The 17,796-nt window shown below is 35.7% G+C and overlaps 1 protein-coding gene across 1 annotated transcript in view; it reads right to left on the reverse strand.

Moving 5' to 3' along the window:
• The window catches only part of RASA2 (RAS p21 protein activator 2), a 140,401-nt gene that overhangs the window by 84,348 nt on the left and 38,257 nt on the right, over positions 1-17,796 (reverse strand). The window contains exon 7 of the mRNA XM_011958220.1: positions 10,303-10,397. Within this exon, the coding sequence (XP_011813610.1) occupies positions 10,303-10,397 (95 nt within the window). The remainder of the gene's footprint in view (positions 1-10,302; positions 10,398-17,796) is intronic.

Raw genomic sequence — 17,796 nt, forward strand, 5'->3', positions numbered from 1 at the left:
AACCAAATTATAAGATGTAGGATAAACCAGCATTAAGGACAGAATCAGCATCATTAAAACACAGAGAAATCACACAATTCTAAAACAACTAAAAACTAAGTTACAGCCAATGAAACTCAATTTGTCACTACTTACTTTGATCAAACAATAAAGATTTATGGAATGTCTACTATGTTTCAGAAGGCACTGTGGGAGTGGGTAGGAATCCAAAGATGTCAAAGATGTAAGTTACTGCTTACAAGCAGCGTACAATCTAGTTGGGAAGACAATAAACAAAAGATAACATATGGCCAAGAGTCTTGATGGAAAGATGGGACACTGAAAATAAAGGAGTACTTTCTTAAAGAGACATTAATAGACGAATTTTTAAAAATTAAGTCGTGTAAGTTTAAAACAATTCAAACTATCAACTTCTCAAGAAACAAAGGCTTAGGAATCATATAATCCAGAGCTTGATATTTCTACCCTGCAGCTGGTGATGAGCAATTCTGCGCTAATCATGAGCAATTCTAAACTGGTTAAGAAACAGTACCAGATTACCTCCACCCAGCTGACAAGACAAATTCTCACATTGCCATGTGGAGATTTCAGGGGAGTGATGTCTAGGGACTGATGACATGAGTGATTAGAGGTAGGAAAGTTCATTATCTAGTCACTGTTCCTCTTTAGAACAACCCCTTTCAAACATTCTTTCACAGAAACCTAACCTGAAACACCCTCACTATTTTAAGGAGACTTACACAAGAATGAATCTGAGGTCCACCAGCTACAAAGCTCAGGGTTAGATGAGTAGTAAGAGATGAGCAATAAATACTGATGGATCTTAAAACAAAAGTCTGCCTGAGAAAGCTAAGGTCTAAAGCAGCAAACATATCTATGATAGCAAAATTAATAGTAGTTACCTGGAGCTGGTACCAAATTAAGCAAATCTTCCACTAAAAATCTAGGTACAAATATTTATAAAATCATATATAATTTATAAACTAGGTCTTTCATTATTCCTGCATTTAATATTTACAATCTCTACTACTCAAGGGTGATCTGGAAGATCCATGATTTGTAATTTGTAATATTACTCAACTAGAATTTTGAAATAATATTTTCTGTTATGACAGCATGTATGTATTACTTGGCTAGCAAGGGAGCCAAGCCAAATGCACAAAAATTTGCATCTCAAAGCAGTTTTACAATTTTAACATATATACATTTTATTACAGAAATCGTATGCTCACACAACTGTCTCCTAGGAAATGTCTAGGATCTATTCCAGTTCTAAGACATTAAAAACTATGACAATAGAGTAGAGAAAGATAATCATTTTGTTTACAACTAAAATCATAGTATTATAGCAAGTCAAAAGGATATTTAATGAGATTCTGCCAGAAATCATTATTATTAAGTGAGAGCCTACCTAATACATTCATTACTCCCACTGACTGGTAAGTAAAACATTCCTTAGGTATTAATCAACAATAACATAATTATATATTGACCTGGTCAAGAAAAGTGTGAGGATAGAACAGGCAGACACAAAACATATACTGTTAGGGTAGAACACTAAATTAAAAGGCATTATGAGTTAAACTAAGGAAATTATAATTTCTAAACTGTAAAACACTAACTCATTATATTCTTTAACATGGAAATACATATACTTAGCAAAAGAAATAGATCACAAAATAGGGTGCATACTATAATGTTAATTTATTTTAAAAAAATATATATGTATAAAATTATAAGACCATCTACTGAAATGTTGATACAAGATACCTCTGGTTGGTGAAATTTCAGAAGATTTTCTTTGCTTTTTTGCTCTAGATTTTCAAAGTTTATACTACCAGTTTAAATTTTCAGATTTTAAAAGTTTATACTACCAATTTTGTTTTCAAAGGTTTTACTTCTACTGTGTTGTTCTTAGTAAAGAAAAATGAACAAAGTTTCAAATTATTTAAAACTGTTTTTCAGATTTAGAAACTCAAATCAGTGAACATTTTAGAACACTTTTTAGTCTCTTTTCACACAAAAGTTCAGTTTTACTTATATCTGTAATCATTTTATAGATTTGGATTGTAGCAAAACAAGTTTGTGTGTCTGTGTGTGTTTGTTTTTTGATGGGGCAGTTATGAGCCCAGCAAGCTGACATTTTGTAGCCTCCCTTGAGATCAGGGATAGCCATATGACGTAGTTCTGGCCAATGAGATAGAAACAGAAATTGCTGGCAGGAATCATACTTCTTCTCTAGGGGAAATATATCATTCAGGCCCTCAAATTATCTCCAATATATTTTATATTTTAATCTCCAGCATTCCATCAAAACTTACAGAATATGCCAGAAGATCAAAAACCAAGGGAAAAAAATGAGGAAAGCAGTGAATTTACAAGAGATACAGATATTGGAATTGACAGAATTTAAAACAGCTTTTTTTTTCCTTTGAGACAGAGTCTAGCTCTGTTGCTCAGGCCAGAGTGCAATGGTGTGATCTCAGCTCACTGCAACCTCTGCCTCCCGGGTTCAAGAGATTCTTCTGCCTCAGCCTCCCGAGTAGCTGGAACTACAGGCGTGTGCCACCACACCCGGCTAATTTTTATATTTTCAGTAGAGACAGGGTTTCTCCATGTTGGCCAGGCTGGTCTTGAACTTCTGACCTCAAGTAATTTTCCTGCCTCAGCCTCCCAAAGTGCCAGGGTTACAAGTGTGAGCCACTGCATCTGGCCTAAAGTAGCTATTTTTTTTAAAAGACGTAAAACAAAATGAAAAATCCAGCAGATACCTGAAAACTATAAAATGAATGAAATAAAAAAGTTAGAACTAAGTAATAAACCAAAATGAAAATGCATTTAGTAGCAGAGTAGCCACAGCTGAAAAGAAGACTGGTGAAATGGGAGACAGGTCAGTAGAAAATACCCACAATGAAGCACAGAGAGGGAAAAAGCATAGGAGACATATGAGACACGGTGAAATGGCCTATTATTCACATCATTGCAGTCGCAGCAGAGAAGAGAAAAAAGGAAGAGGGCAGAAACAAAAAGGAGATGAGATAATTGCCTGGAATTTTCCAAAACTGATAGAAGACAAGCCACAGATTCAAGAACTCCTAGGGACAAATAAGAAAAATAAAGAACCTACAAAGAAGCAATATTAAGCATCTAACAAGGAGGCTGGACACAGTGGCTCATGCCTGTAATCCCAGCACTTTGAGAGGCTGAGGCAGACGGATCACCTAAGATCGGGAGTTGGAGACCAGCCTGACCAACATGGAAAAACCCCGTCTCTACTAAAAATAAAAAATTAGCCGGGTGTGGTAGCACATGCCTGTAATCCCAGCTACTCGGGAGGCTGAGGCAGGAGAATCACTTGAACCCAGGAGGCGGAGGCTGTGGTAAGCTGAGATCACACCATTGCACTCCAGTAAAACTCCACCTCAAAAAAAAAAAAAAAAATCCAGCAAGGTACTATGTTTGATAATAAACATGTAATGTGATTTGGCCTACAACTGCATTCTTATTATTCAATCTCTTAAAGGACGCTCAATGACAGTATACTTTTCATGTATGTCAGAAAATGTTGGAAGATCAGATACCTTGCACTGTATTATTCATCTTTAATAAAAAATAAACCAAAGTCTTGAAAGGTATTGCTCTATATGACTTCCATAGCATTGATTATGTTAGGCTATACATGCAGTTATAATATCACATTATCTTGTATTAATGAGCATTCTGAGGAGCTTACATTACTCTGGTACTAATATGGTTTGGCTGTGTCTCCACCAAATGTCAACTTGAATTGTATCTCCCAGAATTCCTACGTGTTGTGGGAGGAACCCAGTGGGGAGGTCATTGAATCATGGGGGCCAGTCTTTCCTGTGCTATTCTCGTAATAGTGAGTAAGTCTCACAAGATCTGATGGGTTTATCGGGGACTTCCATTTTTGCTTCTCTCTCTTTTTCTCTTGCCACTGCCATGTAAGAGGTGCCTTTCACCTCCCGCCATGATTCTGATGCCTGCCCAGTCATGTGGAACTGTAAGTCCAATTAAACCTCTTTTTCTTCCCAGTCTCAGATATATGTCTTTATCAGCAGTGTGAAAATGGGCTAATACATGTACTATTTGAAGATTTGGTATTTTATATGCTAACTTTATTTCAATTAATTTTACAAAAATTTCACACATAGAAGATACTACGTAAATTTCTGCACACAGTTTGAGAAAATAAGATGAACAGAGGTTGATATGGTTTGAACGCTTGTCCTTCCAAATCTCATAATGAAACGTGATCCCCAATGTTGGAGGTGGGGCCCAGTGGGGGGTGTCAGATCATGGGGGCAAATCCCTCATGAATGGCTTAGTGCCATCCCCTTGGTGATAAGTGAGTCTTGCTTAGTTAGTTCATGTGAGATCTAGTTGTTTAAAAGTATGGGACTTCTGCCTTCTGTCTCTTGCTCCCTCTCTCATCATGTAATATGCCTGCTCCCCCTTTACCTTCCACCATGATTGTAAGCTTCCTGAAGCACTCACCAGAAGCAGATGTCAGCACCATATTTCCTGTATAGCCTGCAGAAGAACTGTAAGCCAAAATAAACCTCTCTCCTTTATAAATTACTCAGCCTTAGATGTTCCTTTATAGCAACACAAAAATGGACTAATACAGAGGTATTTGAGCAAAACACAATACATGCACTTAAAATCCTCTCAAGTCTAAATTTTATTTTGTTTTTATCAGTCACAAAACACTAAATTTTAACAACCATTTCCACATAAAATAACTCAGTATGTTTCAACTGGTAAAAAATTTTTTTACAGGCATACCTTGGAAATACTGTCTAAGGGTCCAGACCTCTTCAATAAACAAATATCTAAATAGAAAGTCACAATAATTTTTTGGTTTTCTAATGCATATAAGTTACATTTATGCCATACTGCAGTCTATTAAGTGTACAATATGTCTTAAATACCAATACATATATCTTAATTTAAAAATATGCTATTGCTAAAAAAGGCTATCACAGAGACATGAAGTGAGCATATGATGTTGGAAAAAATAGCCAGATAGATTCGCTTGACACAGGATTGTCACAAACCTGCAATTTGTAAAAAATGCAGTATCTGTGAAGCACAATACAGTGAAGTACAATGAAAGAATGTATGCCTGTACATGAGGTGAAAAATATCCCAACTTCTGGATTTCTGACGGATGTTTTAATACATAGAAATTACCTCTATAAATAATTTTGGACACAACTGCCCATCAGATGAAAAAGCAAAATACAAATTTTATTTAGTATCTCTTACATTAGTGGCAGTTCTTTATGAAGGTGTTGTTTTCTCCTTAAAGAAGTATTTAATATGATCTAGAATGGCTCATTATTAATTCACATACAAAAATTTTAAATGAAGTTAAAAAAATCAACCTGCAATAATGAATTATGTTTTTATATTTATTATGTCTTGAATAGGGCATGTTTTAAAAATCCTCGTGTATATATTATTAGCTATAATCATTGCATTTCTTTTTAAACGTCTTTTTAAATAGGTAAGGCAGAGGTCTTTAAAAAAAAAAAAACTATAAAACAATCAATAAGTTATGGCATGATCCAGAAATTCAAGATATGCTTGTTGGTAAAGACCTATTAACTAAGTAATTGCATCATATAGGACATGTTTGATAGCGCATCTGGATTTACTGCTTGGACAAGCTGTGTGAGACAAACTCCTTAATTAATGAGAGCAGTGAATTTTCCATATGGGAGATTTGCTTTAATCACTCTTTTTTTTTTCCCCTATAGAGATGGGGTCTTGCTATGTTGCCGAAGCTGGTCTCAAACTTCTGGGCTCAAGCAATCTGTCTGCCTCAACCTCTCAAAGTGCTGAGACTACAGTGAGCCACCATATCCGGCCTGGTTTAATCAACCATATGTACAGTATGCTTTTTATCACACTGCCTAAGAAATAAATAAAGGATAAATACTTAATGTCCCTGGTGAGTTACAGGACATAATAACTAATAGTACGGCTGCAGTTCACTGGAGCCAAAAGAGGATTTATAGAAGGCACCAGCACAACCCATATTAACTTCACATATGCAGCAAAGAATATCGAGAAAGAATACCAAATGAAGTAGATGATAACTAGGACCATAAACAGGATCAGAAACTAAGGAAGAGAATGCTTCAAAATGGAGGGAGTGGTCACCAGTATCAAAAGCTGCTCAAAGATCAAGTAAGATGAGGATGGAAAAATGTCCACTAGATTTATTGACACAATGTCACAGGTATAAAGAACCATTTCTGCTCTCCCTCTGACCCACTGCAGAGTCTGAAAGCAGATTAGAATAGGTTGAGGAAAAAAATGGTACAGTCCAGAAGGAAAAATTGCAAAAGGTAGAATCAAGCCAAAACCTAAATTTAAAAAAAAGTAGAAAAATACACTAATGAAATGTTACTAACAATATTTTGAACTACTGAAAATGAAACTGAAAAGAACTATTAACATTAATGACAAGTATAACAGTATCAGCAATAATAAAAAATTGTCTCTGGGAGACAATTCAAGGTAAGTGGTTATAGTTCTTAACAATTTTTCAACTGTTTTGGCATAAAGCCCATCTTAATACTATTGAGATCTTTCCACTTGAAAGCTAAATTACATTTCTGCATGTTATTTCCCTAGAACTTCACAACCAAGGGAATCCTTTATGCTGACATTATCATTTTGTAGATGAAGATCCTCAGGTAACAACAGGCTTGCAATTATTTGGGGCACAAATGCTAATTAGTGGTAGAACTAGGAAACAAGCATCTCTCCCTCTGAGGTAGCAATGCCAATCGTTTCCTCTACCCAAACCCCTCCTCAGGCAACATGCCTACTCAAAGCCCTGAAGTGGACTGCCTTACAGTGACTTTTCCTGCAACCATATCAAATTAGATTGAAGTGGACATCTGACCCAAGTTTAGCCAAATTTTCTCTCTAGATTGTGGCAGAAAACTGAGTCAGATGTTGGAGGTGAGGAAGCCGTATGGTCACATAGATTCAAAAATTGGTGTGGCCTCTTTTAGGTCTCAAAAAGAGACTGGAGCAGATTTACAGAGAGAAGCAGAGGAAGAGACATGTCTCATCAGACATACAAAAAGAATACAATGGAATCTCAAAATAAAATGGGTTTTTTCTTTCTTTTATATTTTGCAAAGTGAATAGTTATTAAAATGAGAGGGAAGGACTGAGAGAAAACATTATTCACTTCATGAAAGGGAAATAAAAAAACTATTTAAACAGTGAGAACTTATACTGAATGAGCACAGTGAACATATGAATAGAAGAAATGATTAGTGGGTCTCAGTTTCCATGTGCCACCTGCAGAATCTATTGCTGTACTGAGTGGGGGAGGAGGGGGTCTGCAGTTTAAAGATACAGTATATAGTTTTCATTTACCAAGGCCCAGAATGCAAGCCTATTATTTTATGTGGTAGTCAACCAAAAACAAACAAACCACCCAAATACCTTAGGGTATTTTATAAGAAACTAAACTCTTTTTAAAAATAATTGTAACTTATGCAAAAATTTTTAACTTTTTATTTTGTATACTCATTTTACAGATGAACGTAGCCAAATTTTAATGTCCGTTGTTCTCAGAATCTAATCTCCACTTAAGATGTATCTCCTCTGCAAATGCCTGACAACTTTCTAGCTCACACTAGCAATGTAAAGTTCCCACAATGACACTCCAAGAAACTCTAGGAGCTTTCTAATGGCCTCTCCCATTTTCTTTGAGCAAATCTGAGCAGGCTTCTGTTCCTTACACTCAGATGTTGCTTAAGTGACACTCCTAATCTACTACTTTTTTTATGACTAATAGTACAGAATAGTGAAAGGTAGTAAAGGCACTGTGGTTAGGAGTTTTAGAATCAGACAGATATCTTTTGGAATCAGGCTCCATTACTTAGTAGTTCTGTGACTTTGGAGAAGACATTTAATCTCTGTGAATTTCATTTGCCTTATTTGTAAAATGGAGGTGGTACTATTACCTCATAATGCTACTCTGAAAGTTAAACGACATTAAGTACTTAGTATTGTGCTTAGGATATACTGTTATAATTACTAATAGTAATTATCAGACTGAGTTCCTGTTGAATGCAATGTTTCATAGCTTTCACCTATTTTCCTATTAATTGCTCTTATGTTTCATGATATTTTTGTAAAATTTTACAGAGTTTATGGAAGTAAACAAATTTATCAACAAAGTAGGATTTGTATGAACCATGAGATGATTTTCTATCTTTTCTAGACTCATAAAGTTAATTTAGTATTCCCTTATCAGTACTGGGACAACATTTTCAGTGGTACCATATTAACCCGAAAGTGTTATATGTCTCTCCCACCCCATAAAGTACTTTTCCTTCTAAAATCTATTTTAAATAGTGGGTAAATCTTATTAATATTATTTAAGACAAAAGAGTTGTAAAGTTTAAGAACTCATGAAAATAACTTGCACAAAATTTTAAAATGACTATATTATATCTAATAGGTAACTGCCACTTCCACAATTTTCATGTTTCATAGATGAGATACGTATCTCTCAAATGTGTACATATACATGCACATATGCATATATATGTGTATATCTATAAATAGGCATACCCATGCGTATTAATGCGTGTATACATACATATATATGCATACATATACACACACATATATATACCCATGCACCATCAAATAAAGGCTTGTGTGCCTGTATTAATCTCTAGTACCATCTCCAAGAATTCTATAGAGTATTCTATATAGACTCTACCTTTTGAGAGCTGGAACTCTTAAACTGTTTAGCAAATTTACACAAAATTCATAAAATTTACGAGTTTTATAAAATTTAATGGTTCATAAAATTTCAGTTTAAATGTTCAAAGCCTTTTCCTATCACGCCTTTTGTTAAAACTATTAAAAGAAAAACTGGTACTTTAAAACTTACATATCTGCCTTTTGGTAAGGGAATATTAGGGAAATAGCCACCACATTGACTGGTGGTAAACAGACAATATTTTACATCTGTATAGCATTAACAGCTTTTAAACTATTCTTACAGATATTTCACTTAATTCTCAAAACCATATAAATCAAACACAGCAACTTCTATTCCCACTTTATAGAAATGAAATTCAATGTCATTTAAGTAACTACATACAAAAACTAAGACCTAAGTTTTCTGCCTTTTAATTTAAACCCTTTCCACTTCTTCACATTGCTTCTCACATGGATCATTTACAATACTGCACAATTGGGATCTGAATACGGAAAGACAAGAATATTAAAACATGGCAAAGTAGGTTAAACAGGAAAAGTATGTTATATTTTGCAGTTAAGAAGGGGTTTTAGTGCATAAATACTTAAGTTTTTGAGAATTTAATAATTAATCAGAATGCTTGAGAGATTATGAGGAAATGGAGACACAGGCACTTATTTGCAAATTATCTGTGGTGTGGGTGTAGCACTTTTTTCTTGTCTTAAACTTCTGTTTGAGTCACAGTGGCAAATTATAACTCCTTTTAGAGAGGAAGAATCCTGCTTGCAATTATGCCCTCGGGAAATGGTTTCACAATCCTTACCATATTTTATAAATAAATAAGGTTACAACAAAAACCCTTTAGACAGAAATAATAATTTCTAAGACAGAGCAACTCAGATTTTCTAAAAACAAATAGAAACTTCAGCTACATGGCTAAACACTCCTTTACTCACAGAATCTGAAAAAAGTCTCTTATTTTGGCAAAAAGAAAAAAAAGATTAAAGAGTAATGATATCCTTTCAAATAAAAAGCGAGGTGAACAACAGGAAAGGGTGGGTGTGGGAGTGAAGGCTGTGCACAGTGGGCTCAGGCAGGGTTTAAATGAATAACATTTCCCCAAGTCCAGTTTACTAGAGAGTAAACAGAGAATCCTGATCAGTACAGACAAAATCAGACTTTCAGGGATTCTCCCCAAAGTCAGAGTTAATAAAACACATATTTTCCCTTAAAACTTTTCCCCTCAAAGACAAAATAATAATTTGCTATTGTGACTCAAACAGAAGGTAAGAAAGAAATGCTCTAATCTCCCCAAATCTACACATATGCATATACATGAGCATTATTCTTGAAACAATATGACAAAGCCAATACCTTCCTGTTCTATATTACCCAAAAGTCTATAATATTTGATGCCAGAATTTAAAATAAGGTATAATATGCTCTATTTACATGAACTAGTTTAATTAGTTCATTTTCTACTCATTTCCTGTGACAATCTCTTGTATTACATAAGCCTTAATATTTACCTGAACCTCTGAATTGGAGTCAACAGGCTGTAATGAAAACCAAGTTTCTCTGCCACTGTGATGACACAAGTCTTCTTTTTTGATGGCTACTTTTCCTACAGAAAATAAGTAAAACAATATAAGAAAACATGCTTTGTATACTCCTAAGACTCATTAGCACTGTTTTATATAATACTTTATAGAAAATATTGTAAAATAATTTGTACCTATCGACATAAAAATAATTTTTATAAAGCATTTTTCCTACAATTTAAAGAATAAAAAGTATCTCATTTCTCCTTGCCCCTTGGCAGACCCTTGTCTGGGTCATTTTGAATCAGGGAATTAGATAAAACCTCAGTTGTATTTACATGCAACTGCATTTTTTTAGTACTTATTCAGATTCATGTTTTTACCCAGAGTACATTCATTATAAAAAGCAAGGTACAATAGTAGTGCAAAGTAATCTTCCCAATCTTTTGACCCTATGAACAAATGACATGTTTTAGTAAGTTTTGAGCAGATGTATCTGCATTTAGTAAGAGTTTATAAATTCCAATTAAGAGAAAAGGAAAAACAGTATCATACATCATTAACAACAGTGAAAACTGACTTGAAAATTATGGGAGATTATAACAATTTTATTATTAAGAGTTTACTTTTAACAAAACATTGCAAACACTGATCATGTTGCTACAACACATACAAAAATTAAGCCAGTTCTCTAAAGAGTTTAAACCCTCTCAGAGGAAGATACAGTACAAAGAACAAAGTAGTATGAGAGGAAGAAACAGAAATGTTCTTATAATAAAGTATTTGCCATCTTGGTACAAAGCATTTCCTTCCTCAATTCAAGTTTTAAGAAGTAGACACAGTTTTGCATAAGACTGACGATTTACTCCAGGATTCTACACAAAAGTTTCAACAAAGGATATATAAAGTTAAAAGCGGTTCACTTTCTTTTGTCAAGTAAGAATTTTCATTTTATATGCCCTAATTCTACTTTATTTCCTTGTACTTATGACATACCTTGGTCTTTTAGTTCAACATTTGAAACCTTTAAGAAAACTGTAAAGAAATTTTTCTGTCAAGATGTGTCAACTTGTGCATATCAAGTGAAAAGGAAGGAACAGGAAAACAAACAAAAATCATGCTTAAAATTTTATTCTGGAATTAGATAGTGGTGACGGTTACATAACTCTGTGAATATACTAAGGGCCCCACCACATCATACACTTTTTTTAATTTAAAAAATATTTTAATTCACCCAAGCCATTAGTGCTGGAAAAAAGAAAAAAAAGATGTATTCTGAAATAATTTCAAACAGAGAAAAGTTGCAAGAAATGTACACCAAAAATTTCCATATTTTCTACTCATATTCCCCTACTGTTAACTTTTATAATGTTTCTCTCCCTCTAACATATATAATGATTCTTTTTCTGAACCACTGAAAAGCAAATATAATGTATACCTCAAAAGGGTTAATTTAATGGTATGTGAATTACATCTCAACAAAACTGTTATTTTTAGACTGTAACCACATTATAGTTTTTGATAAGCTTCTCATTCATGTCTTGGAATTAAAACTATAAAGACAACTGACATATCTAATTTTAAAGAAAATACTAAAGTGCACAGCTATATTTTATTAAAGAGTGGTAACTGTATTAAAAAAATACAATCGAAGGAGGCCTATTGTAAATTCATCTTTATATGTCTATTAATACACGAAGTGAAAACACAAAATTTTAAAATAAATTGGTCCTGATAACAAATGCATATCTTCCCAACTTTCTTGGGATAAAATGTAATTTGAAGATCAAAAGCTTTATGTGAATATATAGCATTTATAGTTCATTCAAATCACATAGAAAATGACACTAGGGAAATAATGTATCTTAGTTTTCTTTTGGTTAAATTTAAGATAAAAATGGTGGGAAAACAGAAATTCTTATAGTATTAAATACACAGATTAAAAGCCAAATATAAAATTCAGGCACTAACTAGAATACTCAAATATTCCTTAAACTGCAGGAAGAATTTAGGTTAAGAGACAAATCATACAAATCTCTGGATATGTTTCATCTATGAATTGTATCAAATTCCTGGCAAATCCATACACTACCAGGAATGGCTTAGGATACAAAATTATGACAAAGTATTCAATATTGCACGCCACAAATGATTACCACAATTTTATCAAGTAGTCCTAATTACCACTGATTCCGCACCAGATGTAAATAAAATGTTAAGGCAATGCATAACAGTTTGATACTGAAAAATATATATGTACATACAGAAATACATCTATACATCCTATAGCTGAAGCTCTTACCTTTTGAGAACCATTCCCCTCCCTGTAAGAATTTTTGTAACTATGTATCTTTTATGTCCTCTCCCCAGAAAAAGGCACAGATAATATCTGGCACGTAATTTTAAGAGAGTTTACTTACCATCCAGAAACGAATCAGTAGACTTCTGGTGAAATTTCTACTTTACAATTTCCATAACTTTTAGTTTTGCATACTATTTATGAATATGTATATAGATGTACATATGTACATACATATAATACATGAAAACATCACCAAAACAAGTCCCAAACTCAAAAAGAGGGTTTTTTACAAAGTTTATTTAGGAGTTTACTGGTTTGACAAATTCATTCCCTCATTCAACAATCCCAATGGCACTGTGTTATTTGATTTCCAGGCTTCCCTAACCACACTCTACTTAACTAACAATGCTGCTAAAAACTAGAGTAGAAATTTACCTGTCCTATTTATGACTCACTACTCTCAGATCACTGTAAATACTTCTCGTCTGTCACAGATGCCTTCCCAAAAGAGAATCCTCTCTTAGTCACACAGGTAATATATTCTAAAGCAAGCTGCCTCTTCCTCCTATTCCACATCTTGAGTATCATGACATTCACTGTCACTGAAGAGTTGAATGTTTCTTGTCCTATGAGAGGGAAACACTTCTCTGACTAGCTGCATAAATAAGCCATTTATGAGTTGAGAACACTCTGTAATTTTATTGCCAGCTCTTATTCTTAAGTTCCTTTTTAAGACGTCAGTTTCCGATATGTAAAGATCTAGCTGCATGAGGCTAGTTGGCCTGAAGAAGCAGGGAAGAAAGAGTACGTGATCCCGCAAAGTTAGAGAAAATGACATATAAGAATGGCACAGGAAAATAAGAAAAATATTTGAAGTCATTAGGTAGCAGGATACCTACAACATGTCCTGCACTTTATTAGGCACTATAACATATAAAAAGAAATATATATCATCAGCCCAAGGGAATAAAACAGGGAAGAGGGAGAGGGGAAGACAGACAAAGAATGAAGGAGGAAAAAAGGTGGGAGGATAAATGAGAAGGAAGTACGGGAGAGGGAAAAGAAAGGGATGGGGAAGGAAGGAACAAGTTTCTGAAATACAAATAGAATTAAAAAAAATGCCTCATGATTCTGATTTGTTGTTTTATCACTAAACTGGCAGGCATTAACAGTAAAAGGTAGACAGCCCGATACAATGGAAAGAACACTGAACTGAAAGAAAAGCCAGCATTTACTGAATCTCTATCAGGTAGGAGACATTCTTATATATTTTCTTATTTAATTTTCCTAACAATCTTGGAGGTAGAGGGTATAATCACCATCTTACAGATGAGGAAAGCTGAACAATATTTTTAAACTTGCCGCTAAGAGGTGCTGAAGTCAGATTTCGAAACCAAAGTATGCCTGTGTTCCTTCCAACACAAACACTAATTCCATAACCTAGTGTCAATTCTGTTACTTATTAGCTGTGCAATCTTGGGTGAATTACTCAAACTCTACATCTGATGTGGCTCCTCTGCATTAGAATGACTTTTAACGATCTTAAAAACCATTTTTGTGCCTCTAATAGTCCCAAAGATGTATGTTTAATGTTTACTATTTTCTTTTATTTATGTATTTTTTTAATTTAATTGTTTTTTCTGAGACAGGGTCTTGCTTTGCTGCCCAGGATGGAGTGTAGTGGCATAATTACAGCTCACTGCAGCCTCAACCTCCTGGGCTCAGGTGATCCTCCCACTTCAGCCTCCCAAGTAGCTGGAAGTAATTTTTATAGTTGGTCCCAGATGGCTAATATTTATAGTTTTTGTAGAGATAGGTTTTTACCATGTTGCCCAAGCTGGTCTTGAACTTTTAAGCTTACGCAGTCCAACGGCCTTGGCCTCCCAAAGTGCTGGGATTATAGACATGAGTCACTGTGGCCAGCTGTTGATTACTATTTTAAACAAAGTTAATCCATTATTTCACCAGCTATGAAATTACCAACTTCAAAAAAAAATCAAACACAGCTGGTTGCAGTGGTGCATACCTGTAGTTCCAAGTACCTGGGAGGCTGAGACAGGAGGACTGCTTGAGCCCAGGAGTTCAAGTCCAGCCTGGGCAACATAGTGAGACTCCTGTCTCTTTAAAAAAAAAAAAAAAAAAAAAAAAAACAAGAAACAAACGTCCCAACAAATCATTTAAAGTTAGTACTTCATTTCCTCACTGTCCTGACAAACTCACGGACAGAAAGCGCTTAAAACCAAACATATACACACCAGATGCTGTATTAGTTCCTTAAAATCAGACAAAGAAAGGAAACACCAAAGGAAATGAAGGAACTGTGGGCACAGAAACCACCTTTGTTGATCATTAAGTTAAAAAAGCATTTTTAGCTTTCTAATACCATTTTTCAGTAGCATTTTCTTGCCATCAGTAAATACTGTGTTACCCTTGGGACCCATTTTTAGATACAATATATTCTTAGAAATTTCAGCCTGATAAAATTCACCAATTGGCAAAATCCTGATAGTCCTGTTCCTACTTGAGCACTAGTGGAAATGGCTAAAAGAGGAGATAAAAACAGTGACAGGCCAGGCACGGTGGCTCACGCCTGTAATCCCAGCACTTTGGGAGGCTGAGGTGGGCTGACTGCCTGAGCTCAGGAGTTCAAGATCAGCCTGGGCAACACAGTGAAACCCCATCTCTACTAAAATACAAAAAATTAGCTGAGTTTGGCAGTGTGCGCCTGTAGTCCCAGCTACTAGGGAGGCTGAGGCAAGAGAAATGCTTGAACCCAGGAGGCAGAGGTTGCAGTAAGATGAGATCATGCCATGCCACTGCACTCCAGCCTGGGCGACAGAGCGAGACTCCATTTCAAACAAAGAAACAAACAAACAAACAAACAAACAAAAATAGTGACAAATGTTACTGCCTATATAAAAATGCCTATATAAAAATAAAAATGAAACAGTATAAAAAAATCCAGAGGACTGAACAAATTTGGGCAGATAGTCAACAGCAGCATTTAGAGACAACAGCAGTACTTCAAAGACTTAGTGTAGGAGGTTTCGATAGATACATTTTGGTCTTTGTGGTAGACTGGTATATTAATGGCCTCCATAACTCCTGGTATCTACACCATTGTGTGGTCTCCTATAGCAATAACCCTAATACAATCACAATGGCACTGTGTTATTTGCTTTCCAGACTTCCCTAACCACACTGTATTTAACCTCAGCTCACTGCAACCTCTGCCTCCCGGGTTCAAGTGATTCTTCTGCCTCAGTCTCCCAACTAGCTGGGACTACAGGTGCATGTCGCCACGCCAGGCTAATTTTTGTATTTTTAGTAGAGATGGGGTTTCACCACATTGGCCAGGCTGGTCTCGAACTCCTGACCTCGTGATCTGCCCACCTCAGCCTCCCAAAGTGCTGGGATTACAGGCATGAGCCACCGCACCTGGCCAAATAATTCTTAATTTTTTAAGCTGTAGGAGACTTGACCATGTTTCAAACAAAAAAGAAAATGGAGATGAAATTTAGGACACTAAAAAGAAAGAGAATAATAAATGTAACTTAGACCTCTGCCTATGATTAAAATACAAAGATAGTGGTGCAAAGATCAGGAATGTGACACATATGTGGCTAGTTAGCTTTGTTCTAGCTCATGCCCCCAGATCACACTCCAGTCTGACAATTATTTAAGAATTGTATTTATTGACTAGGTGCAGTGGCTCACGCCTGTAATCCCAGCACTTTGGGAGGCCAAGGCGGGCGGATCACGAGGTCAGGAGATTGAGACCATCCTGGCTAACATGGTGAAACCCGGTATCTATTAAAAACAAAAAAAAAATTAGCCAGGAGTGGTGGCGGGTTCCTGTAGTCCCAGCTATTCGGGAGGCTGAGGCAGGAGAATGGCATGAACTCAGGAGGCAGAGCTTGCAGTGAGCTGAGATCGTGCCATTGCACTCCAGCCTGGGTGACAGAGCGAGACTCCGTCTCAAAAAAAAAAAAAAAAAAAGAAATATATTTATTGGTCACTGATATGGTTTGACTCTGTGTCCCCACTCAAATGTCATGTCAAACTGTAACCCCACTGTTGGAGGAGGGGCCTGGCGTAAGGTGACCGAATCATGGGGCAGACATCCCCTTGCCGTTCTCATGACAGTGAGTTCTCATGAGATCTGGTTATTGAAAAAGTGTGTAGCACTTCCCAACTCTCCTCTCTCCTGCCAGCCATGTGAAATGTGCTTGCTTCCCCTTTGCCTTCTACTCATGTAAGTTTCCTGAGGCCTTCCAGAAGCAGAAGCCAGTACAGCCTGAAAAACTGTGAGCCAATTAAACCTATATTCTTTATAAATTACCCAGTCTCAGGTATGTCTTTATGGCAGTGTGAGAATGGACTGATATAGTCACTAATACAGACAGGAAGAAAATGTATAAATAGATTAAAGTGAATTATTACTTCTATTAGAAAAACCCCAAAAACAGATGTTCTTTGAAGGATCAAAACTGCAATCTTTCTATAAAAACATTATCTGAACCACTAAACAAATACTTATCCAACATTTACTAAATGTAAGGTACTCTGTAAGAAAGAGTCCCTGCCCAGCCGGGCGCAGTGGCTCATGCCTGTAATCCTGACACTCTGGGATGCTGAGGCAGGTGGATCACCTGAGGCCAGGAGTTTAAGACCAGCCTGGCCAACATGGTGAAACCCCATTTCTACTAAAAATACAAAAATTAGCTAGGCGTGGTGGCACATGCCTGTAATCCCAGCTACTCAGGAGGCTGAGACAGGAGAATCAGGTGAACCCAGGAAGTAGAAGTTGCAGTGAGCCGAGATCGCACCACCGCAGTCCAGCCTGGGAGAGAGAGCAAGATTCTGTCTCAAAAAAAAAAAAAAAAAAGAATCCCTGTCCTTTTAAATATCACATTTAACTAGAGAACCTAGATATGAAACAGCCAACTAATGAATAAGCATAATGAGTACCATGGAAAGGGAACAATCAGGTATTATAAAAACATATGACATAGTCACTAGGGGAGCTGCAAAGGCCTCCCTGAGAAAGCGTCATATAAGCTGAACATACAAATTAAAACCGAAATTTCATAAATGAACATGTAGTCTAGAGAAAAAGATTACAGATGTTCAGCATATATTATTCTGCAGTTTTCCTCACTATACTAAGAGAACGAATG

Source organism: Colobus angolensis, unplaced genomic scaffold (genome assembly GCF_000951035.1).
Source record: "Colobus angolensis palliatus isolate OR3802 unplaced genomic scaffold, Cang.pa_1.0 Scaffold46, whole genome shotgun sequence".
NCBI classification, from domain to species: domain Eukaryota; kingdom Metazoa; phylum Chordata; class Mammalia; order Primates; family Cercopithecidae; genus Colobus; species Colobus angolensis.